The 24,287-nt window shown below is 53.3% G+C and overlaps 1 protein-coding gene across 11 annotated transcripts in view; it reads right to left on the bottom strand.

Moving 5' to 3' along the window:
* The window catches only part of DNM2 (dynamin 2), a 57,552-nt gene that overhangs the window by 19,061 nt on the left and 14,204 nt on the right, over nt 1-24,287 (bottom strand). For 10 of the 11 annotated variants that reach the window (XM_060181739.1, XM_060181740.1, XM_060181741.1 and 7 more), the window contains exons 2-8: nt 15,782-15,855; nt 11,444-11,593; nt 11,098-11,301; nt 10,822-10,920; nt 7,695-7,855; nt 3,537-3,679; nt 2,224-2,359 (exon numbers count right to left, since the gene is read on the bottom strand). In XM_060181739.1, the coding sequence (XP_060037722.1) occupies nt 2,224-2,359; nt 3,537-3,679; nt 7,695-7,855; nt 10,822-10,920; nt 11,098-11,301; nt 11,444-11,593; nt 15,782-15,855 (967 nt within the window). The remainder of the gene's footprint in view (nt 1-2,223; nt 2,360-3,536; nt 3,680-7,694; nt 7,856-10,821; nt 10,921-11,097; nt 11,302-11,443; nt 11,594-15,781; nt 15,856-24,287) is intronic. The other variant, XM_060181746.1, reaches the window with a different exon arrangement.

The raw sequence follows: 24,287 nt of genomic DNA, 5'->3' as shown, positions 1-24,287 counted from the left end.
AGGGGCTCGAACCGGGATCTTTGCACCATGTGTGCTTAACCCACTGCACCACCACTCGAACTTCCCCACCCCGTCCTTTTTTTTTTTTTTTTTTTTGCCTCCAGGATTATTGCTGGGGCTCAGTGCCTGCACCACAAATCCACCGCTCCTGGAGGCTATTTTTTCCTCTTTTGTTGCCCTTGTTGTTTAAATATTGTTGTGGTTATTGTTGTTGTTATTGATGCCGTTGTTGTTGGATAGGATAGAGAAATGGAGAGAAGAGGGGAAGACAGAGAGGGGGAGACAAAGACAGACACCTGCAGACCTGCTTCACTGCCTGTGAAGCGACTCCCCTGCAGTTGGGGAGCCAGGGGCTTGAACCGGGATCCTTGTGCCGGTCCTTGTGCTTTGCACCATGTGCGCTTAACCCACTGCACTACCGCCTGACCCTCCCCCCTCCATTTTTTAATCAGAGTCCTGCTCAATTCTGGCTTATGGTGGTGCGGGGTATTGAACCTGCAACTTTGAAGCCTCAGGCAGGAGAGACTAACAGAACTATTAGGCTATCTACCCTCTACCCTCTCTCCCCTTCCACCCTGTCTCAGATGATGCACCTAATTGAGCGCACATGGACCAGTGTTCGAGCCCCCATGCATCATGGGGGGAGGGAAGTTTCCCAAACAGTGGAGCAGGGCTACAGATGTCTCTCTCTCCCTGCCCTCTCCATTTCTGTCTATTTCTATCCAATAAATAAACTGTAAAAACAAAACAAAACAAAACAAACAAACAAAAAACAGTGGTCCAGGAGGTGGCGCAGTGGATAAGTGGATAAAGCATAGGACTCTCAAGCATGAGGTCCTGAGTTCAATCCCTGACACCACATGGACCAGAGAGATATCTGGTTCTTTCTTCTCTCCTCCTATCATTCTCATGAATAAATAAATACGTTCTTTAAAAATAATAACAACAACAGTGGTCCGGGAGGTGGCACAGTGGCTAAAGCACTAGACTCTCAAGCATGAGGTCCTGAGTTCAATCCCCGGCAGCACATGGACCAAGAGTGATGTCTGGTTCTTTCTCTATTCCTCCTATCTTTCTCATGAATAAATAAATAAAATCTTAAAATAATAATAATAAATAGGGGACTGGGCTGTAGTGTAGCAGGTTAAACACACATGTAAACACACATGCTCAAGGATCCGGGTTGGAGCCCCAGCACCCCACCTGCGGGGGGGGGAGCTTCCCAAGCGGTCAGACAGATTTGCAGGACTCTCTTTCTCTCTCCCTCTCTATCTTCTTCTCCTCTGTCAATTTCTCTCTTGTCCTGTCCAATAAAATGGAAAAACTGGCCGCTGGGAGCAGTGGATGCGTAGTGCCAGCACCGAGCCCCAGCGGTAGCCCTGGAGGCAAAATTAATTAATTAAAAATACCCACCTGCAGGGGAGTCACTTCACAGGCGGTGAAGCAGGTCTGCAGGTGTCTATCTTTCTCTCCCCCTCTCTCTCTGTCTTCCCCTCCTCTCTCCATTTCTCTCTGTCCTATCCAACAACAAAGCAACGTCAACAATGGCAATAATAACTGCAACGAGGCTGCAACAACTAGGGCAACAAAAAGGGGGAAAAATGGCCTCCAGGAGCGGTGGATTCATGGTGCAGGCACCAAGCCCAGCAATAGCCCTGGAGGGAAAAAAATAAAAAATAAAAAAATTAAAAATTAAAAAAAAAAAAAAAAGTAAGTACTGGAGGTAAAGCCCATTGTCACTGCTTGAGTTGGGTCCAGAACTTCTTTTTTTCCCCCTGGAATAATATACGGGTTTTTTTTTTTTGTCTCCCTTTATTCTGTGTTCATTCATTCATTCATTCAATTTTAAAAAAATATTTATTTTATTTATTTATTCCCTTTTGTTGCCCTTGTTGTTTTATTGTTGTAGTTATTATTATTGTTGTCGTCGTTGTTGGATAGGACAGAGAGAAATGGAGAGAGGAGGGGAAGACAGAGAGGAGGAGAGAAAGACAGACACCTGCAGACCTGCTTCACCGCCTGGGAAGCGACTCCCCTGCAGGTGGGGAGCCAGGGTTCGAACCGGGATCCTTATGCCGGTCCTTGTGCTTTGCGCCACCTGCGCTTAACCCGCTGCGCTACAGCCCGACTCCCTTTTTTTTTTTTTTGAGAATGGAAGGGGTGGACTTCTCTAGCAGCTTAATGGAGACACCCCCCACCCCCCCGCAAGGCCCGCACAACTACCTTCACCAGCTCAAAGGGGAAGCGCTCGTGGAAGATGCGGTTGATGCGGGCGCCCCCCGACAGCTCCAGCGTGTCCACCTGGTCCCCCGAGCCCTCAATCCGCTTCTCAAAGTCCACCCCGAACTGCTGGACCATCCTGGGGACAGGGAGGGGGAGAGTCAAGTGCTGGGCAGGTGTGTGGGGGGAATTCCCCCACTTGAGAACCCCGACAGCTGGCCAGCTCTCTGAGGGGCCGGGGGATGGCTTCAGGGACCGACAGCAGGACTGGTTATGCTTGAGACCCTGGTTTCAAGTCCTGGCATGTGGGAGCACCGTGGATAGATGGCACAGGGGTGGGGGTGACCCGCTGTCTGTTATTATTATTATTACTATTATATTGATGGTGATGTCAGCAGTAAAACCATCAGACTCAGGGTCTCAAATAGTCAAGGGCGGGAAGGAGGAAGATACATGGGGGTGAGTAAGTGGGTGGGTGGATGGATGGATGAATGGATGGACTAATGGATAGATGAATGGATGGATGAGTGTATGGACAGATGGATGATGGACTGATGGATGGATGGACTGATGGATGGATGGACTGATGGATGGATGGACTGATGGATGGATGATGGATGGATGAGTGGATGGACTGAAGGATGGATGGACTGATGGATGGATGAGTGGATGGACTGATGGATGGATGGACTGATGGATGGATGAGTGGATGGACTGATGGATGGATGGACTGATAGATGGATGAGGGATGGACTGATGGACGGATGGATGAGTGGATAGAATGATGGATGGATGGATGAGTGGATAGAATGATGGATGGATGGATGACAGATCGAATGGATGGACTGATGGATGGATATGGGATGGACTGATAGATGGATGACTGGATAGATGGAGAGATGGATGGATGAGTGGATGGATGGAGGGATGGATGGATGGATGGATGGATGACAGATCGAATGGATGGACTGATGGATGGATATGGGATGGACTGATAGATGGATGACTGGATAGATGGAGAGATGGATGGATGAGTGGATGGATGGAGGGATGGATGGATGGATGGATGGATGGATGAGTGGATGGATAGATGGACAGATAGATGGATGGACTGATGGATGATGGATGATGGAGGGATGGAGGGATGAGCAGATGGATGGAGGGATGGATGGATGGATGGATGGATGGATGGATGGATGAATGGATGGACTGATGGATGGGTGGATAGATGGATGGGAAGATGTGTGGACAGACAGATGGGTGGATGGGTGGAGGGGCGGAAGGGGGGAGGAGGCAGGTGGCGGGGTGGCACCCACTGCAGCAAGGCTTTGGTTTTGCGCGTGGGGTCGTCAGGCCGGAAGCTCTTGTACTCCTCCACCTCCTTCTCCAGAGACAGCAGCTGGCTCTGTAGTTTGCTGCGCAGGGCCGGCAGCGACTCCCGGATGTGATTGGTCAGTTGCTGCAGGGCAGAGGTCAGAGGTCAGCCCCCAACGACAAAGGCAGGGAAGCATTCCAGGACCACAGGGTCCACAGACCGTGGGATGGACATGTCCCTCTGGACACGGGATAGATGGATAGAAGGGCCTAGAAACCCAGTCAGCTCTGGGCCTGCTGGAGAGGAGGCTCAGCTACCGAGCGCAGGCCGTGAGGGCTTGAGTGCCATCAGTGCCACACACCAGGGACCAGAGATCTGAGTTCTTTCTCATGTTAAAAAATAATAATAGGGGTGGTCCGGGAGGTGGCACAGTGGATAAAGCATCGGACTCTCAAACATAAGGTCTTGAGTTCAATACCTGGCAGCACATGTACCAGGGTGATGCCTGGTTCTTTCTCTCTCCTCCTATGTTTCTCATTAATAAATAAATAGAATCTTTAAAATAATAATAATAATAATAAGTCGGGCGGTAGCGCAGCGGGTTAAGCGCACGTGGCGCAAAGCACAAGGACCGGTGTAAGGATCCTGGTTCGAGCCCTCAGCTCCCCACCTGTAGGGGGATCACTTCCCAGGCGGTGAAGCAGGTCTGCAGGTGTCTGTCTGTCTCTCCCCCTACGTTTTCCCCTCCTCTCTCCATTTCTCTCTGTCCTAGCCAACAACGACGACATCAATAAGAACAACAACAATAAAAAAACCAAGGGCAACAAAAGGGAAAATTAATAAATGTAAAAAAGTTAAAAATAAAAAAATAATAATACGGAGTTGGGCGGTAGCGCACGTGGCGCAAAGCGCAAAGACCAGCGTAAGGATCCTAGTTCGAGCCCCCGGCTCCCCACCTGCAGGGAAGTCGCTTCCACGGCGGTGAAGCAGGTCTGCAGGTGTCTTTCTCTTCCCCTCTCTGTCTTCCCCTCCTCTCTCCATTTCTCTCTGTCCTACCCAACAACAACATCTATGACAACAATAACAGTAACAACTACAACAAGGGCAACAAAAATGGGAAAAATGGCCTCCAGGAGCAGTGGATTCGTAGTGCAGGCACTGAGCCCTGCGATAACCCTGGAGGCAAATAATAATAATAATTATTATAGGTAAATAAGGAGGCGGAGCTACGAGCAGCAGATCGCTTTCTCTCCTCTCCTCTCCTCTCCTGGATCAACTAGGAATACCAAAGGAGACCACCCGGACCGAAACAAGACAGGACTAGAATGACCACAGAAACCCAGTAAATCACCCGTGAGTACAAACACGCGTGGCTGGTGACAGAGAGGAGAGAGGGGCCTAAGGAGAGATTAAGTGACTGCTAACAGTTGGACAGTTTGGAGACACCACCTCCAGTCTGCTCCACCAACAAGGGGACAGCTGAAGGGAGGAAAGGACTCCCCAGAGTCTCACCAAGTACAACTCTGAGTCTCCATTGCTACTACCCTCAGAATCTGGAGCAGCAACAGGGAGGGACACCAGGGCACAGAGATCTAACTGGGAAACTCAGGAGAAGACCTATACCTCGGTATAGCTGAAGGGCTGTGAAAGTCTCTTTGCATAACCACTGGATTATCTCTGCCACACCCTGCTTTATCTCTTGGTCAGGAGTCATTGATTAAGCCAAGAAGCCTATTGATAGTTTATAGGTAAATAAAAATAAGGAATGGAAAAGAGAGGAAGGAGGACTGTAGTGTCTAGAGAGAGGTCCTGATGATGTTGTGCTACTCTCTGTCAGTAATAAGAAGTCTGTGAGGGCGGGGGTAGACAGCATAGTGGTTACACAAAGAGACTGTCATGCCTGGGGCTCCGAAGTCCCAGGTTCAATCCCCCGCACCACCATAAGCCAGAGCTGAGCAGTGCTCTGGTGTTTCTCTGTCTCTTTCTCTCTCAAAAATAAAATAAGTAAAATACATAAAGAAAAAACACCAAGGTTATTAAAAAAAAAATTGAAGAAGTCTGTAAAGCCCTGGGAGGGGGCACAGTGGTTAGAGGGTTGGACTCTCCACTGTGAGGTCCTAAGTTCCATCCCTGGCGTTGAGTGTGCCAGAAGGAGGCTCCTTCTCTTTCTGTCTCTCTCTGCCTCCAGGGTTATCTCTGGGGCTCGGTGCCTGCACTACCAATCCACTGCTCCTGGATGTCAAAATTTTTCCCATTTTATTGGACAAAACAGAGAGAAATTGACAGAGGAGGGAGAGACAGACATGGAAAAAGACAGAGAGATCCCTGCAGACCTGCTTCACCACTTGTGAAGCGACCCCCCTGCAGGTGGGGAGCCAGGGGCTCAACTCAGACCCTTGTGCTTTGTACTATGTGCGCTTAACTCGGTGCACCACTGCCCGGCCCTGATGAATAAATCTTTAAGTTGAGGGCTCCAAGAAGCTCCGGCAAAGGCGTGCATCTGCAAAGAAGGTGGTCCCCAAAGACCTCTGAGCCCCCCAGGGAGCACCTTACCCCAATGCCCCCTCTGCGGCCACCTGTGGTCCTGAAAGGGAGAAGGATCCCCTCCCTTTAGAAACCCCCAAACTCTAGGAGACCCTGCCACCTGTGGAGAGTTTTACTTCCCTTCCCCTGGTCCCTCCCCCCAGCCCCGGGGCAGAGCCACTCCCAGTGGGGCCCAGGCTGCCACCAGCAGGGGACACTTCCCTCTGGGGGCCCCCCAGCTGTGATTCTGCGACACCCACAAAAACACAACCCCCTTCCCTCCCAGGGTGAGGCTTGGTTCTGGCATAGTGACCATCACCAGTTGAGGGGGGTAAGGACTCTGGAGGTGTCACCCCGAGGCCCGGCCACCGCTCAGCAAGTTGCCACTGCCCATTGGGGCTCTTGGGAGCCTGGTGATAAGGCAGGCCAGGCCCCGGGGACAGCACTTCTGGTCAGAAGGCAACACTTCCGGTCAGGCCATACTGGGAATTCCACTCCTCAGGCACCACAAGTGGAGGCCCAGGGAGAGTGGGGAAGGCCATCTGGGTTCTAGTAAGAGTTCAGGGGTGCAGGGAGATATGACTGGTATAGCACAGGGCACAGGGCTTGCAAGCCTGAGGTTCCTGGTACCATCCCTGCATGTGTTGAGGGCTGTCCTAGCTTCTCTCTCTCTGTACCGAGAATAGTTTTCTCTCAGATGTAACACATAAAGAAAAAGAAAAGGAGGGAGTCGGGCGGTAGTGCGGTGAGTTAAGTGCAGGTGGTCTGAAGTGCAAGGACCAGCGAAAGGATCCTGGTTTAAGGGCAGGGGTAGACAGCATCATGGGTGTGCAAAAAGACTCTCATGCCTCCGGCTCTGAAGTCCCAGGTTCAATCCCCCACACCACCAAAAAGCCAGAGCTGGCTCCCCATCTGCTTTCTCTCCCCCTCTCTGTCTTCCCTTCCTCTCTCCATTTCTCTCTGTCCTATCCAACGACAAAGACAGCAGTAATAACTACAACAATAAAACAAGGGCAATAAAAGAGAATAAATATTTTAAAAAATTTAAAAAAAAAAAAAGAAAGGAAAGCAAAAAAAGTCCCAGGTTCAATCCCTGGCGCCGCCGCCAGCCAGAGCTGAGCAGGGCTCCGCATTCAAAAGAAACGCCACATATGCAAAGAGTTTTTAGAAATCAACAAGGGAAAAAAAAAAAAAGAAGAAGACAGGACCTAAGAGACAGCATCATGGTTCTGCAAAAAAAAAGACTCTCCTGCCTGAGACTCTGAGGTCCCAGGTTCAAATCTCAGCACCTCCAGAAGCCAGTACTGAGCAGGGCTCTGGACAAAAAAAATAAATAAATAAATAAAAATAATAATATTAATCAATTTGAAAAAGTTAAATGACAGGTGGACGGAACAGAGGGCAGAAAATTAAACAAGACGAAAGAGCAGAGAACACAGAGCGAGTATAGATTGTACTGTCTATCAGAGAACATAACAGAATATACAAGCCTGGGAGAGATAGAATATTCTAGAATACAGCTCCCCACAACACAGTCGGGGCTGAGGGGCTACCCGGCCCGGGTCCCTGGAGGATTGAAGCCGTGTGGCAGCAACACCTCTGAGGCTGGGGCCTGTTGGTCAGTGTGCAGCCCTACCTGGTTGAGCGTCTTCTGCAGATGCGGGGTCCCCATGCGGTCTGCCATGTGCCGGTAAGCGGGGTGCGACAGGAAGAACTTGCGCTCGGCCCCCAGCGCGGCCCGGATGTCCTTCTTGCCTTCAATGTCTTTCTGGCTACGGTTCACCACCCCGATGTAGCCTACGGTGGGGGGGGGAGGTGTTGGACCTGTCAGTGACAGGGGGCAGGGGGACTGGCAGACAGACAGACCAAGGGACACCAGCTCTGTGCTTCACTCAAGAGACTCTGGACGGCCAGGGGGCCAGGGATGGGGAGCAGTGGATGAAACACTGGGTTCTCAAGCGTGAGGTCCCAGGTTCGATCCCTGGCATTGCGTCTGCCAGAGGGAGGCTCTCTCTGCATATCTCTGTCTCCATCTGTCTCACACACACACAATAAATGAATCTTTTTTTTTTAAAGAACTTTTAAAAAAAATTTTTTAATTTTATTTATTTCCTTTTGTTGCCCTTGTTGTTTTAGTATTGTAGTTACTGTTTTTATTGTAGTTGTTTTGTTTTTTTAAAGACAGCTGAGTGGTGGTGCACCTGGTTCAGTGCACGTTACAATGCACAAAGACCCGGGTTCAAGTCCCCCAGTCCCCACCTGCAGGGGGAAAGCTGTCCAAGTGATGAAGCAGGGTTGCAGGTGTCTTTCCCTCTCTGTCTCCCCCTCCCCTCTGGGTTTCTGTTTGTCTGTAGCCAATAAATAAAGAGTTAAAATATATATATACATATATCTTTTCAAAAAAAATTTTTTAAAGAGAAAAGGGGCTGGGTGGTGGTGTACCCAGCTGAATGAACCTGTTAGCAGTGTAGATCCTGGGTTTGAATTCCCCGCACCACATCTGCAGGAGAGAAGCTTCAGGAACGGTGGAGCAGGGCTACAAGTGTCTATCTCTATCCAAAATGAATCTTAAAAGAAAAAAGCCTTTTTTTTTTTGCCTCCAGGGTTCTCACTGGGGCTAGGTGCCAACACTACGAATCCACTGCTCCTGGCAGCCATGTTTTCCATTTTAATGGCTAGGACAGAGAGAACTTGAGAGAGCTGGCGCAATAGAGAGACACTTCCAGACCTGCTTCACTGCTTGTGAAGCTTCCCCAACTGCAGGTGGGAAGCTGAAGGCTCGAACCCAGACCCTTGAACTTCCTACTGTGTGCGCTGAATCGGGTGCGCCAACCCCAACACCTCTCCCTGAATTTTTTTTTTCTGGCCATTTTATTATTTTTTTTACAGGCAAGAAAAGAAAGAAATTTTCAACAGGAAAACACCTGAATCTTCAGTGGGCGGGGAAGAAGGTCACGCACCCGTGGGGAGATTCCACCGGGGCCGCTGTTAAAGTTCCTGAACCAGAGAGACACACAAAGGAGAAGAACGCATGTGTGTGCGTGTGTTTTCAGAACTGGAGCTTTCTGTGGTGCCAAAGTGCTTCCCATGTGGTACCGGGGTTCACTCCCAGTCCCCCAGGCCGCCAACGCACGCCTCCTACCTAGCTTAGAGATACCGGCTGGCTGGCTCTTTCTCTCTCTCTCTCTCTCAACTTGACATGGATTGGCAGATTTCTTTAACTCTAGCTAATGCAAATGGACCAGGGAAACAGCTCTCCTGGGCAGTGTGCTACTTTGCCAGGTGCGAGAGTCAGGCTTGTCTGGAGGGCTGGGGAAAAGGCACAGGGGTTCTGCAGACTCTCCTGCCTGAGGCTCTGAGGTCCCAGGTTCAAGCCCCAACATCACCATCAGCCGGAGCTGAGCAGGGCTCTGGCCTCTCTCTCTGTTTCTCTCCCTGTTAGACTCTCTCACAACTCATGACTTTCCTGATGACCCAATCATAAAGAAATCTGAATAAGAAAAGACAGATTGGGGCTGGGTGGCGGCGCACCTGGTTGAGTGCACATATTACAATGCACAAGGACAAGGGTTCAAGCCCCCAGTCCCCACCTGCAGTGTGTGTGTGGGGGGAGCTTTGTGAGTGGCAAAGCAACGGACAGAAACATGAAGTAATAACAGCTGGTGTTTCAGGCACCAAGCCCCAGCAATTAAAAAAAAAAAAACAGCTAGTGTGACGTCTGACTAATGAATGAAAGATTATTGACCCGACTACTATTATGTAGCTTAAAACATGAGCTGGGCCAGACGCAGCTCACCCGGTTAGGTAAGTGGTCAGACCAGGTTTCTTTGGTTTTAATTTGTTTTTGAAAAGTATTTTTTATTTTATTGTTTTCCCCCTTTTGTTGCCCTTGTTGTTTTATCTTTGCTGTGGTTATTATTGTTGTTATTGCTGTCGTTGTTGTTGGATAGGACAGAGAGAAATGGAGAGAGGAGGTGAAGACAGAGAGGGGGAGAGAAAGACACCTGCAGACCTGCTTCACCGCTGCAGGTGGGGAGACGGTGTCTCAAATTGGGATCTTTACGCCGGTGCTTGCACTTTGCGCCACGTGCGCTTAACTCACTGCGCTACCGCCCGGCCCCCTAAAGTATTTTACTTACTGGATAGAGTTAGAGTGAAATCCAAAGGGAAGAGGTGAGAGAAAAGGGAAAAAGAGAGAGAGACACCTGCCGCCCTGCTTCACCACTTGGGAAGCTTTCCCCCTGCAGGTGGGGACCGGGGGCTTGAACCCAGGTCCTTATGTACTGTAACGTGTGTTCAACTAGGTGCTCCACCACCAGGCCCCTCAGACCAGGTTTGCGCCCCGGCGTCACATGGGTGGGATCGTGGCACCTGAGGAAGCTCAGGTGCTGGGGTTTCTCTCCCTCTCTCTCTTTTGCGTTTTGGAAAAGTTGGCTGTGGAGCGGTCAAACGGAGTCACGTTCACTTGGACCCTCAGCGTTGCGTGTGCCCGAGTGGAGCTTTGCTTCTTCTTCTCATAAATACATAAATCGTAAAGGTTACCTGGCTGGAGGCCAGGCCAGCAGGTAGAATGCCCACCTGCCTTAGTCTGCATGGGCGGCCTGGCTTCGAGCCCTGGCACCACATGGAAGAACCACTACAGCACCTGGGAGAGATCCCTGGATGCAGAGTGGTGCTGTGGAGCCTGTCCTCTCCCTGCTTGTCTCTGTCCTCCACACTCCTGCCCCCCCCCCGCCCCTGCGGCACCCCCCAGACACCCCCACCTCTTCTCAAGGGGAGCAGCTTGTTTTCCAGGACGTCCCTGGCGTCGGTACCCTCGTCCATCAGGTCCAGCTTGGTGATGACGCCGATGGTCCGCAGGCCTGCGGGAGGGAGCCCGTGGGGCAGAGGGCGCATGTGCAAAGGGAGCACTAGGCGGGGAGTCCACCCATCCAGAACACATGTGAACAAGGTCCTTGCTGCAGGGGACGCGGAGCAGGGGCTCTGGGTTCAAGGTTCCCCCTTCCCCCCGCCCCGGAGGCTGGGCGCAGGGGCTTCACCTTGGGGGTCCACCTCCTTGGCCATTTTCAGGGCGTCTGAGTTAGCCAGGTCCATGTTGGCGGGGGTGACGGCCAGGATGAGGCTGCTCTCCCGGCTGATGAACTGCAGAATCATCTCCCGGATCTGGTACTCGATGTCAGGGGGCTGGTCCCCCACGGGGACCTTGGTGATGCCCGGGAGGTCGATGAGGGTCAGATTCAACACTGGACGGTGAGGGTGACGGAGGGGGGGAAGGTGGTCATACCACGTGAGCACCAGAGAGCTTCCTCTGGGGCCCACGGGTCTGCCCATGTGGTGCCAGGGAGCTCACCGCCCCTCCCCCTCCCCGGGGCCAGCCCCGCCTACCGTGGGGCGAGTAGACCCGCAGGTTGATGGGCACCGGGGAGATACCCTTGTTGGTCCCCGTGACCCGGTCGGTCTCTGCTTCGATCTCCTGCCGCACCTCATCGAAGTCTGTAAACTTTTTGGACTTGCAGTGCAGAAATTCAGCATATTCTGGGGAGCGAGGGAGCCTTCGGTGAGACAGAGAGACAGAGAGAGGGCGAGAGAGAAAGGGAGAGAGACAGAGGGAGAGGGAGAAAGAGAGAGAGGGAGAGAGGGAGGGAGAGAAAGAGGGAGAGGGAGGGGGAGAGAGGAAGAGAGAGAGAGAGAGGGAGAGGGAGAGAGAGAGAGAGAGAGAGGGAGAGAGAGGAATAGAGAGAGGATGAGAGAAGGGAAAGGGAGAGGGAGAGGGAGGGAGACAGGGAGAGAGACAGACGGAATGGGGAGGGCTGTGTGGAGCAGAGGGGCCCTGCCAGGAGAAAGAGCTGGACTGGCTGGACTGGTGGGGGCCCGGCTGGTGGGCGGGGCCCTGCGCAGTGGGCGGGGCCTGTCCTGGAAGGGGCCCTGGACCAGGACAGGAGGTGGTGGGCGGGGCTTGTCAGTGGGCGGGGCCTGAAAAGGGGTCCCTGGGGAGTGGGCAGGGCCTGTGGGCGGGGCTGAGCTGGTGGGCGGGGCCCGGTAGTGGGCAGGGTCTGGAAGTGCAGGGGACCCTGGCTGGGGAATGTGGCTTTGGCAGGAGGAATTGGGGTGTGGGCGGTTTTGTGTCATCCTCAGGGGGCCTGGGTAGTGTGATACGGGGGTGGGGTGCGGGCCACCTACGTGATGGGGGGAATGTCTACGTGGTTCCAGCAGTGTCTCCCACCTTTTGTGTCATTTTTTTTTTTTTTAAGAAACTTGTGGTTTCTTTTTATTTATTTTATGTATTCATTTCCCCTTTTGTTGCCCTTGTTTTTTACTGTTGTTGTAGTTATTTTTGTTGTTATCGATATCGTTGTTGTTGGATAGGACAGAGAGAAATGGAGAGAGGAGGGGAAGACAGAGAGGGGGAGAGAAAGAGACACCTGCAGACCTGCTTCACCGCCTGTGAAGTGACTCCCCTGCAGGTGGGGAGCTGGGGGCTCGAACCGGGATCCTTCCGCCGGTCCTTGTGCTTCACACCCTGTGCGCTTAACCCGCTGCACTACTGCCAACTCCCCCCCCCTTTTTTTAAACAGGTGTCCCAAGCCCTCTGTGAGGTTCCCAGCCCCCGTGGGCCTCTTCAACCTCCCTGAACCCCAGCTGCAGAGTTCTGAGGTCGCCCCACTTGCCCCCACCGCCAGCAGAAGCAGGGCCCCACACCCCACCCCACCCCTGCACACAACTGTTGGGAAATTGTGCAAAACAGAACACCAGACTAGACACTCTGGAAGCCTCCCCCCCCCCACATTCCGGCGGGGACCCTCCCTTCTCCACTGAAACTTCTATAGATGCCACCTCACCCAAACCCCAGCCGAAGTCCCGATCACACACCTTGGCACCTACAAACACCCTCTCCCAGCCCCCTCCCCCACCTTCTGCTTGCAGTCCACTGCCCTGCAGCTGTGCAGGCCTGCCCTGACCCCCTTATTCCCAGCTCGTCTGCCCCAGGGCCTTTGCACAACCTCTGCCCGCAGGGGCCCCACCTGAGAAGACAGTGCTGCCTGCCTCTTCCTCTTCCCCTGCTCCCTTCTTTGGGATTCTGCAGCCACTGGCCTAGGGGCCAAGCCTCCTGTCCATGCCAGAATCCTCTCGGCTTCTTTTCCAGAAGGCTCCCGGTATCCTTCCTTCTCTTAACCAGAGGAGACAGGACTTTCTAAGCCTTTTGCTTCTGCCATTAGGGCTTGGAGCCTGCATAATCCGAGACTCCTGGTCAACGTCTCTCTCTCTCTCTCTCTCTCTCGGAATTTTAAGATATATGGGCGAGGGGAGCCGGACGGTAGCGCAGAGGGTTAAGCGCACGTGGTGCAAAGTGCAAGGACTGGCATAAGGATCCCGGTTCGAGCCCCCGGCTCTCCACCTGCAGGGGAGTCGCTTCCCAGGCGGTGAAGCAGGTCTGCAGGTGTCTCTGTCTCCCTATCACCATCTCAATTTCCCTCTGTCCTAGCCAATTAAACAAACAAACAAACAAAACCCCTCCAGGAGCAGTGGATTCATAATGCCTGCACTGAGCCCCAAAGGTAACCCTGGAGGCAAAAAATAATGGAGCGCTGTGCACACAAGGTGCTGGGTTCAAGTCCACGGTCCCCACCTGCAGGGGCCAAGCTTCACAAGAGGTGGAGCAGGGTGTAGGTGTCTCTCCTTCTTCTCTCTCCCCCCTCCCCTCTCAATTTCTGTCTCTAGCTCCTCAAAAATAAGAGGAAGGGGAGGAGGACAAGGCTTTCAAGCCAGGTCCTCTCTCTAGCTCCCTCGGGCTGGGAGATCGCTCGGGGGAGGCCCTGGGTTCCAGGCTCGGCACCACAGACAGCGCCACCCATGGGCGCTCCTTGGAATGGCGAGGTGGGGCTGTGGTGTCTCTCCCTCCTCTGCCTGCTGTCTCTCTAATGTCTCTCAGATCCCTACCGCCAAGTCCCATAGGACCGTCTCTTGGGAGTCAGGCGGTAGCACAGCAGGTTAAGCGCAGGTGGCACAAAGCACAAGGACCGGCAGAAGGATCCCAGTTCGAGCCCCCGGCTCCCTACCTGCAGGGGAGTCACTTCAGGCGGTGAAGCAGGTCTGCAGGTGTCTGTCTTTCTCTCCCGTTCTCTGTCTTCCCCTCCTCTCTCCATTTCTCTCTGTCCTATCCAACAAGGACGACATCAATAACAACAACAAGTACAACAATAAAAAAAAAGACAGTAAGTTTAACAAAAGGCAAAAAAAAAAAAAAAAAGACTGTCTCTTAAACCCTCCCCCCAGCTCTCTCTTCCAGGGGTCTGGGGAGGTCTTCCCAGCACAGTGCAAGTGGGGAATCCTACTGGCCACCTCCTCCACGCCGTCTCTCTGTCTTCACCCCATGAGAGAGGAAGCAGAACTTCTCTCTGGCACATGCCAGGCTAGGGACCACACGCCTGGGAGTCCAGCGTTTTATCCACTGTGCCCCCTCGTGGGCCACGATTTTCTCCCTTGAACTCACAAGGGCCACCCATGACACCTCCGTTACCTCCCTTCGTTCCCTGATCCCTGCACCAAGGATTGTCACTTCCTGTGCTAGGTTAGGGATCCACGCTCGGCTTTGCCCGAAGGCCCCACCCGCTGTCTTCCGCTGCTGACACAAAGCCATCAGCCTCCCCCCTCCCGCCAGCAGGCAGAGGGGAGCTGGGGTGTCACGGGGGTGTGTGTGTGTGTGTGTGTGTGTGTCGGGGGGGCCCTGAGTGAGTGCTATTATTATCTGTGTTGTCCTCACAGGAAGTGGGGACAGAGAGTCACAGGCTGCCTGCCCTCTGGGCCTGGCTTCCTTCACCGGTGGGCCCAGGGGAGAGAGGGGTTCTCCAGGGTGTGTGTGTGGCGGACAGTCGTGCATCCGGGTCCCAGCCCCTGCTCGCCACCTGCAGGGAGGAAGCTTCACGAGTGGTGAAGCAGGGCTGACGGTGTCTGTCTGTCTGTGTCTCCTCTCTCTCCTCTTCTCTCTCAGCTTCTCTCTGTCCTGTGCCAAACTGAATAAGTTCAGTCGTGCGAATCTTTTTACTAAAATGTAGATGCTGGTGGCTGCTCCCTCCCCACCGAGTAGAGCGCACGCGTGAGGACCTGAGTTTGAGCCCCCACACCACCACATAGGAGGCCCTCCAAGAGAGGAGAAGGCTCTGTGGTGTTTCTTGCTCTCTCTCCCTCCCTAGCTGGAAAGAAGGAAGGAAGGAAAGAAGGTAGGAAGGAAATGGGGGCCAGGCGGTGGCGCTGATGGTTAAGCGCTCACATTCCAGGGCACAAGGACCCAGGTTCAAGCCCCCGGTCCCCACCTGCAGGGAGAAAGCTTCATGAGTGGGGAAGCAGGGCCGCAGGGGTCTCTCTGTGTCTCTCCAATAAATAAAAGTGGAGAAAAATAAAGAGAGAGAGAGAGAGAAATGACCAGAAGTGGGATCAGGCAGGCACTGAAAAGTAATGAATGAAAAAACGATCGAACGAGAAGACCACAGATTCTGGGGTTGGGTTCAAGCCCCAGCGCCAGCATCAGCCACACCGGTGCGACAGCTCACTGGGGAAGGCTTGTGACAGGTCACAGTCACCAGGGTTGAGCCCCGGCACCACCTGGGAGGCCCTGTGGCACTGGGGCAAGCTCGGGTGTTGCTTCTCGCCCCTGACGGGCCGGTTGGGCGAGGGCCCGGGGTGTGAGCTGAGGGGCGCGGGAATGCCGGCTCCGGGGAGCCCTACCTGTTTTGGAGAAGATGAGCTGCAAGATGAGAGGCCGCCGGGTGACGATTCCAGAACCTCGGGGGAGGAAGTCTCTGTGGGGAGGGAGAGGGAGACAGAGACAGAGGTGACTCAGACCGCCAGGAAGTGTGACCGCCCCATGGGGCTATGGCCCTCCTGGTGCTGGGAGACCTGGGCTGAGATGTCGTGCCCTGCCCACCCCACCCCTGCCCGAACACAGGCGATGGGAAGCCAGACTCTGGACGTGTGGGGTTGGGGGGGGAAAGGAGGGGCGAGGAGGGGATGCAGACCCAGGAGGCCTGGGCCAGAAGGTTGGTGACCAAGAGAACCACATCCCCTTGGGGACCAGGGCTCTAGCCCCACCCCTAATGGGGACAAATATTTGGACAAGCTCCCCCACACCCCACAGGCCTCAGGAGATGCTTCCTGCAGGCGTGGGGAGTTTTTTTTTTTAATTTATTTTATTTTCCTTTTCCCTCCTGGGTGGTTTTATTTATTTTATGAGCCAGAGGGAAAGGGTTATAGGGAGCAAGCACCAAGCAGGGCTCTCACACGAACACATCTCCGGGGCTGACCACTAGGCAACACTGCCGGTGTCTCCTTTTTTTATCCACGGCAAAGACTCAAAAGGAAGAAAAGGACCAAGAGCTGGGTCTTGGCAGCTGAGGACAGGAAGTGGGTCAGCTGGGGACAGGAAGCGGGTCAGTGGTTGCCCGGGCTGGGGGTTGGGCGGGGAGGGAGGGCATGCTTCCTGAGGTGGACGTGGACGGGGCTGAGGCTCGATCACGCTGAGCACTTCTGAAGGCTGCCTGCCTTTGAACTGGATAGGTTTCTTTCTTTCTTTTTTTTTTTGTTTTTTATAGTTGAAGTTGTTATTGATGTCATTGTTGGCTAGGACAGAGAGAGATGGAGAGAGGAGGGGAAGACAGAGAGGGGGATAGAAAGACAGACACCTGCAGACCTGCTTCACCGCCTGGGAAGCGACCCTCCTGCAGGTGGGGAGCCGGGGGCTCGAACCGGGAGCCTTATGCGGGTCCTTGCGCTTTGCACCACGTGCGCTTAACCTGCTGTGCTACCGCCCGACTCCCTAACTGGATAGGTTTCAAGGCTCGAGAGGGCGAGCAGTGGATAAAAGCATTCACTGGACTCTCAGGCGTGAGGTCCCGGGTTTGAGTCCTGACATTCAGGCAGGCTCTGCTTTGTTCTCTCCCTCATAAATAAACTTATCAAGTGGAAACAGATGGGGTTCCTTTCAGAGGAACGACCCCTCAGAGAATGGCTTCCTAACACAAACTACTTCCACTTCCAAGGGGCCGGGAGACATCTCACTCAGCAGAGCATGGGGAAAAACACAAAAGAAGCCCTCGATTCGAGCCCTGGCTCCACATCACAGTGCCACCACTCACAAGGGGAAGCTCTACGGAAGGTGTGGCAGGGCTGTGGTGTCTCTTAAAATTTTTCTTTTAATTTTTTTTTATCTTCTTTGTTTATTGATCCAAGACAGCCAGAAAGCAAAAGGGAAGGGAAGACAGAGAAAGAGAGAGGCAGAGACAGGCGCTCCCGCTCGACAGGCCAATGTCTGAACCACCGAACTTCCCTCCTCCCATAAAATCAAAGAGAGAAAAAAGCCTCTTTGTCACTGAAGCAGAAGGTATCTGAGATGGAAGGGCCCGACCCCCCCCCCCCAGTCCCCCAGCTCAGATGGGGTACTTCCAGCCCTAAGTCACGGGCGGGACTTGGACTTAAACAGGCAGAACCCGTCTCAGGTGATAGAAATCAGGGCAACTGGCTTTCCCAACACCCCCCTCCAACAACGCCCTGTGTGTGTGTGTGGGGGGGGGGGCACAATGGGGTGGGAGGGCCGGGATGGTCACAGGAAGGCAGGATAGAGCTGGAGAGGAAAGGACATGAGTGCTGGGGGACACAGTAACTGTGGTTGTCCCCGGAGGGGTGTGCAGTGGATAGAGCGCTGGAGTCTAAAGCTGGAGGTCCCCGAGTTCGAGTCTCGGCACCGAGTGTGTCAGAGAGAGGCTCCGCTTGCCCCCTCACTAGGGAATGAGTTCAGCCTGGCAGAGTGCCCCGGGTTCAAGTCCTAGCAACACCTCCTGCCAGAGCTGAGCAGGGCTCTGAATTTTCTCAGATCCATGATAAATACATGGTTTAAAAAAAAAAAACAAAAAACAGAATGATAATAATACAAGCAACCCAGGAGGGGGAATATTGGCTCAAACACTGGACCTTGGAGGGGAGACACTGCCTAAGGCTCTGAGGCCCCAGGTTCCATCCCCAGCACCACCAGAAGCCAGAGCTGAGCAGGACTCTGGATTCAAAAGAAATGCCACATATGGGAGTGCAGCGGGTTAAGCGCATGTGGCGCAAAGCACAAGGATCCCGATTTGAGCCCCCAGCTCCCCACCTGCAGGGGAGTCGCTTCACAGACAGTGAAGAAGGTCTGCAGGTGTCTTTCTCTCCCTCTCTCTCCATTTCTCTCTGTGCTATCCAACAATGACGACATGAAGAACAACAATAAAAAAAAAGAAATGCCACATATGTAAAGAGTTTTTAGAAATCAATAAGAAAAAAAAAAGACAGGGCCAAGGAGATAGCAATGATGGTTCTGCAAACTTTCCTACTTGAGGCTCTGAGGGAAGTTACTCACTCAACAGCAAGGGGCCAGGCAGTGAAACACCCAGTAGAGAGAATATGTCACCACACTCAAGGACCCGTGATGGAGCCCCCTCTCCCCCTCCTCTCTCCATTTCTCTGTCCTATCCAACAACAACATCAGTAACAACAACAATAATAACTACAACAATAAAAACAAGGGCAACAAAAAGGGAATAAATAAATATTAAAAACTTAAACTTAAAATTAAGCCCCCACTATAGAAATTATTTAAAATGAAGAGGAGGAGGAGAAGGAGAAGAAAAAGGAGGAGAAAGAGGAGGGAGAGGAGGGGAATTAGTTAACATTAAAAAGAAAGGGGCTGGGTGGTGGTATGCCTGGTGGAGAGCACATGTTACAATGCGCAAGGACCCAGGTTCAAGCCCCCGGTCCCCACCTGCTTTGCAAGTGGTGAAGCAGGGCTGCGGGTGTCCCTCTGTGTCTCTCTCTCTCTCTCTCTCTCTCTCTCTCTCCTCACTTCCCCTCTCAATTTCTGGCTGTCTCTAGCTGATAAGTAAAAGATGAACAAGATTAAAATTAAAATAAAAAAAAGCAAAGTAACAAATGGCAGCAGGATGCATGAGACCCTTTCTCTCCTGGGAACCCGTTAGGATTTGGGGAGTTCCCCACGAAAAGGCACGAACTGAGGCTGACTACAGGAAACAGGACTTGACAACTAGGGATATGTGTGTGTGTGTGTGTGTGTGTGTGTGTGTGTTAATTAAATAAATTGGTACCCTTTCATGTCTCAAAGAACAAAAGAGAGCTTCTGATCTGACAGGATCTTTCCTTCTGGGCGTGCTGGGGTAGGGGGTGTGGGGCAAGAAATCTGTCTGCGCTCAACCCTGGAGAAAACAAGAGAGAGGAAGAAAGGAAAAAAAAAATCAAATCACGTCAAAAGTCGACAACATCACATAGCGCACGTGTGCTGGGAGAACAAACCGTCCCCCCCTTCTTAATGCTTTCTCTGTCTTTCTAATATTCCTTCTTGCAATTTTATTATTTTTCTGTATGTATTAGTAGGTCAGCCAGAAACTGAGAGGGAGAGAGACAGAGACACCTGCAGCCCTGATTTACCACTCCTGAAGCTCCCCCCCCACTACTGCAGGTGGGGACCAGGGGCTCAAACCCAGCTCCTGTGCACTGTAACGTGTATTCAACCAGGTGTGCCACCACCTGCACCCCAATCCTTTCTTCCAGTCCGTCCTCCCTTCCTCTGTCTGTCTGTCTCTCCTCCCTTCAATCTCTTGTTTGGGAGATGGTGCAGTGGATAAAGCATTGGACTCTCAAGCATGAGGTCCCGAGTTTAATCCCTTGGCAGCACATGGACCAGAGTGATGTCTGGTTCTCTCTCTCTCTCTCTCCCCCTCCCTCCTATCTTTCTCATGAATAAATAAATAAGATCTTTAAAATAAATAAATAAAATCTTTAAAAATGATCATTTCTTTTTCAGAATTACTTTACTTACGTATTTTGGATTGAGACAAGAGAGAAATGGGAGGGGAGGGGGAGCTAGAGAAGGAGAGAGAGACAGACACCTGCAGCCCTGCTTCACAACTTGTGAAGCGACCCACCCCTGCAGGTGGGGGAGCCGGGGGGCTCCAACCGGGATCCTTATGCTGGTCCTTGCTCTTGGCACCACCTATTATTATTATTTTTTATTTTTACTTATTTATGAGAAAGATAGGGGAGAGAGAGAAAGAACCAGACATCACTCTGGTCCATGTGCTGCCAGGGATTGAACTCAGGACCTCATGCTTGAGAGTCTAGTGCCTTAGCCACTGCGCCACCTCCTGGACCACACCTATTATTATTTTATACTGCAGTGTGCCAGGGAGTAAATTCAGGGCTTTGGAGAGCTTCCTCGTCAGTTTGGTTTTTAATATGCAAGGTATCAAAGGTTTTGTGGTCCGGGAGGTGGTGCAGAGGATAAAGCACTGGGTTCTCGAGCACGAGGTCCCGAGTTCAATCCCCAGCAGCACATGGCCGGCCTGTCTGTCTGTCTCTCTCTCTCTTTCTCTCAGTAAAACAGGGGTGATCCTAGTAGCAGATCAGAAAGCCGGGGCTGTTATTTCTGGGAAAGCAGGACAAGCCCCTGTATAAACCCCTTTGACTGCAGCCCCCCCCTTCCTTGCTGCCACCCCTTAAGGGGGGGGTGGGGGCACATCTGTTAGCGGGAAGGAGGAGGGCCGAGCCCAGGCTTCCCTGAAGAGGGAAAACAGAGAGACAGCAGAGGTGGGTGGGTGGAGAGGACACAAATCCGCAGCACAGCAGCTTGGGAGGGGGTGCAGTGCATAAAACCTTCACCTGTCAAGGGTGAGGTCCCGAGTTTGAATCCTGGCATAGCAGGTGCCAGACACAGGCTCTGCTTCTCTCTTTCTTATATCACTTTTTTTTCTTACATGGCGTCTGTTTAGTAATGGAAAGAAACAGAGAGACCAGAGGGGGGAGCTTGAGAGGGAGAGAGACAGAGAGACAACTGCAACCCACTTCACTGTTTGGGAAGCTTCATCCCTGCAGGTGGGGAGCCGGGGGCTTGAACCCGGGTTACGCTGGCCCTCCTTTGTCTGTTTCCTAAATACAATGAGACCTGACAGTTGGGGCTTGGGGGCCTGGCCCAGCAGTCCCTGTTCCGTCTACTCCCCCCCCCCCCCCGAGAAATAAAGAGAGCAGATGAGACACAGGAGCCCCAGAGCTTCCTCTGGTGCTGTGGGACTCCCGTGTGGTGCCAGGGCTTGAACACAGAACCCCTCAGACTTGGCAAGGCCAGTCACCCTGCCCCGGGAGCTAGAACTCTAGACCTCCTCCCCACTGGAATTACTTCTAGAAGGCTGGTCTGCCCCCCTCTGCCCCCGTCTCTGCCCAGCACAGCAGGTTCCCGGGGGCTGGGGGTGGGCCGGTGCCTCCTATATCCGCCCCGCCCCTGGCTGCCACCTCCTCCCAGCCCAGGAAGCCTGCCAGCCACTGCCCTGGCACTCCGCCAGGGGGTCACCTGCTCCCCGGAGCAGGAAATGCAGCCTGTCATTGGGATACGGTCACTTCTGCAGAATCTCCAGTTGCCAGTTCCGGTGGGGGGGGGGGAGGGCAGCTGCTTGTGCCTCAGTATCCTGGATGGAGCTTTCCACAGGCGTGGTCTCGAGGCTCCAGAGTCAGAGGAACTGAAGCTGTAACACCAGAGCTTCCTCTAGTGCTGTGATCCTGCCATGTGGCGCCGGGGTTTGAATCTGGTCCATGTGCAGGGCAAAGGGGAGGCCCTATTGGCCCTACTGAGATTTCATTTATGTTTTAGGCTGACTTATTAATGACAGAGACAGAGACAGAGGGAGGGAGAGAGAGAGAGGAAGGAGCAGGGCAGCACTCTGGCATCCCGTCTTACTGTTGATGTTTCTTTACTGTGCCTGCCAATTGCCAATGCCCCCCTCCCACCAAAAAAAAAAAATTTGCACAGCCCATCCAGGAAGCCCCCAAAATAGATACAGGCTGTGGTGATGTCACCAGACTTCACTTGGCCTAAACCAGGCGCCCCACTTCCCCTTTTGGAAAAGACTATCTGAGAGAAAGAAACTAGAGCTTGGCCTGTTTCTTTTGTTCTTGGCCTCCAGGGTTATCACTGGGGCTTGGTGCCGACACTACAAATCCACTGCTCCTGGAGGCCATTTTTTCATTTTATTGAGGAGGACAGAATGAAATTGAGACAGATGACAGATGGGGGAGATAGAGAGGGAGAGAGACAGACAGACACCTGCAGACCTGCTTCATCGCTTGTGAAGTGACCTCCCCTGCAGGTGGGGAGCCGGGGACTCGAACCGGGATCCCTGAGCGGGTCCTTCCACTTTGCACCACGTGCACTAAGCTGGATGCACCACCGCCCAGCCAACCAGCTTGGCCTGTTTTTTCTCTAACTTTCTCACTGACACTAAAGTAACTGCTGAGACTCCCAGCTATCAAGATTCCCAAACTCCTAGCAGACTCATTACTATTAGGAGAGAGAGAGAGAGAAATTAGTGATAGACCAAGAAACACAAAGAGCAGACACCGTAGCACCACCTGTGAAGCTCTCCCATTGCAGGTGGGGAGCAGGGGCTTGAACCTGGGTCCTTGTGTGCAGTAACAGGCACATTCCACAGGGAACCCTACCATCCAAACGCCCAGAGTTAAGTCTTTACGGGGCTAACGCTACTGTGAGCACCACGGACAGCACCCAGGGAGCCCCATGGAGGGTGGGCAGGGCTGTGGGGTCTCTCAGCACCATGGAAAGCACCCAGGGAGCCCATGGAGGGTGGGCAGGGCTGTGGGGTCTCTCCTCTCTCAGCACCATGGACAGCACCCAGGGAGCCCATGGAGGGTGGGCAGGGCTGTGGGGTCTCTCCTCTCTCAGCACCATGCACAGCACCCATGGAGCCCCATGGAGGGTGGACAGGACTGTGGGGTCTCTCCTCTCTCAGCACCAGGCACAGCACCCAGGGAGCCCATGGAGGGTGGGCAGGGCTGTGGGGTCTCTCCTCTCTCAGCACCCTGGACAGCACCTAGGGAGCCCATGGAGGGTGGGCAGGGCTGTGGGGTCTCTCCTCTCTCAGCACCATGCACAGCACCCAGGGAGCCCCATGGAGGGTGGGCAGGGCTGTGGGGTCTCTCCTCTCTCAGCACCATGGACAGCACCCAGGGAGCCCATGGAGGGTGGGCAGGGCTGTGGGGTCTCTCCTCTCTCAGCACCATGGACAGCACCCAGGGAGCCCATGGAGGGTGGGCAGGGCTGTGGGGTCTCTCCTCTCTCAGCAGCATGCACAGCACCCAGGGAGCCCATGGAGGGTGGGCAGGGCTGTGGGGTTTCTCCTCTCTCAGCACCATGGACAGCACCCAGGGAGCCCATGGAGGGTGGGCAGGGCTGTGGGGTCTCTCCTCTCTCAGCACCCTGCACAGCACCCAGGGAGCCCCATGGAGGGTGGGCAGGGCTGTGGGGTCTCTCCTCTCAGCACCATGGACAGCACCCAGGGAGCCCATGGAGGGTGGGCAGGGCTGTGGGGTCTCTCCTCTCTCAGCACCAGGCACAGCACCCAGGGAGCCCATGGAGTGGAGACGCTTTGAGAGGTGTCTCTTTCTATCTCTCCCTGCCCTCTGGGCCTCTCCCTGTCACTATCCCATAAAGACGATATTTAAATTTTTTTCTTCTTTTACTCTTTTATAGCCATTTTTTTTATCATTGTTGTGGTTATTATCTGTTGTTATTGTTGTTGTCGTTGTTGGCTAGGACAGAGAGAAATGGAGAGAGGAGGGGAAGACAGAGAGGAGGAGAGAAAGACAGACACCTGCAGACCTGCTTCACCGCCTGGGAAGCGACTCCCCTGCAGGTGGGGAGCCGGGGGGTTCGAACCAGGGTCCTTATGCTGGTCTCCTTGCACTTTGCGCCACATGTGGTTAACCCGCTGCACCACCGCCGGGCCCCCAAATGAAGACAATTTTTAAAGATGTTAAAAAAGAAACAAAAAGAAGAAAGAAAGAGAGGAAGAGAGGAAGGAAGGAAGGAAGGAAGGCAGGCAGGAAGGCAGGCAGGCAGGCAGGCAGGCAAAGACAGAAACGGGGCCCGGCAGTGGCACGCCAGATTGCACAGTGCAATGTGCAAGGACCTGGGTTCAAGCCCCCCGCTCCCCACCTGCAGAGGGGGAAGCTTCACGAGTGGAGGAGTAAGTAGGATAACAGGTATCTCTCCTCTCAACATCTCTCCCTATCTCTGTCACACAGACAAATACCAATAAAAAGGGGGAGAAGTCAGCTGGGAGTGAAGGGACTGCAGACTAAAAGTACTGGCTGAAAAAGGGGAGGAGAGGGGAGGGGCTGGGTAGTG

The sequence above is a fragment of the Erinaceus europaeus genome, chromosome 23, assembly GCF_950295315.1.
Source record: "Erinaceus europaeus chromosome 23, mEriEur2.1, whole genome shotgun sequence".
Classification (NCBI taxonomy): Eukaryota; Metazoa; Chordata; class Mammalia; order Eulipotyphla; family Erinaceidae; genus Erinaceus; species Erinaceus europaeus.
Note: the sequence above shows the minus strand (reverse complement) of the source record. Positions and strands in the feature narration are given on the sequence as shown.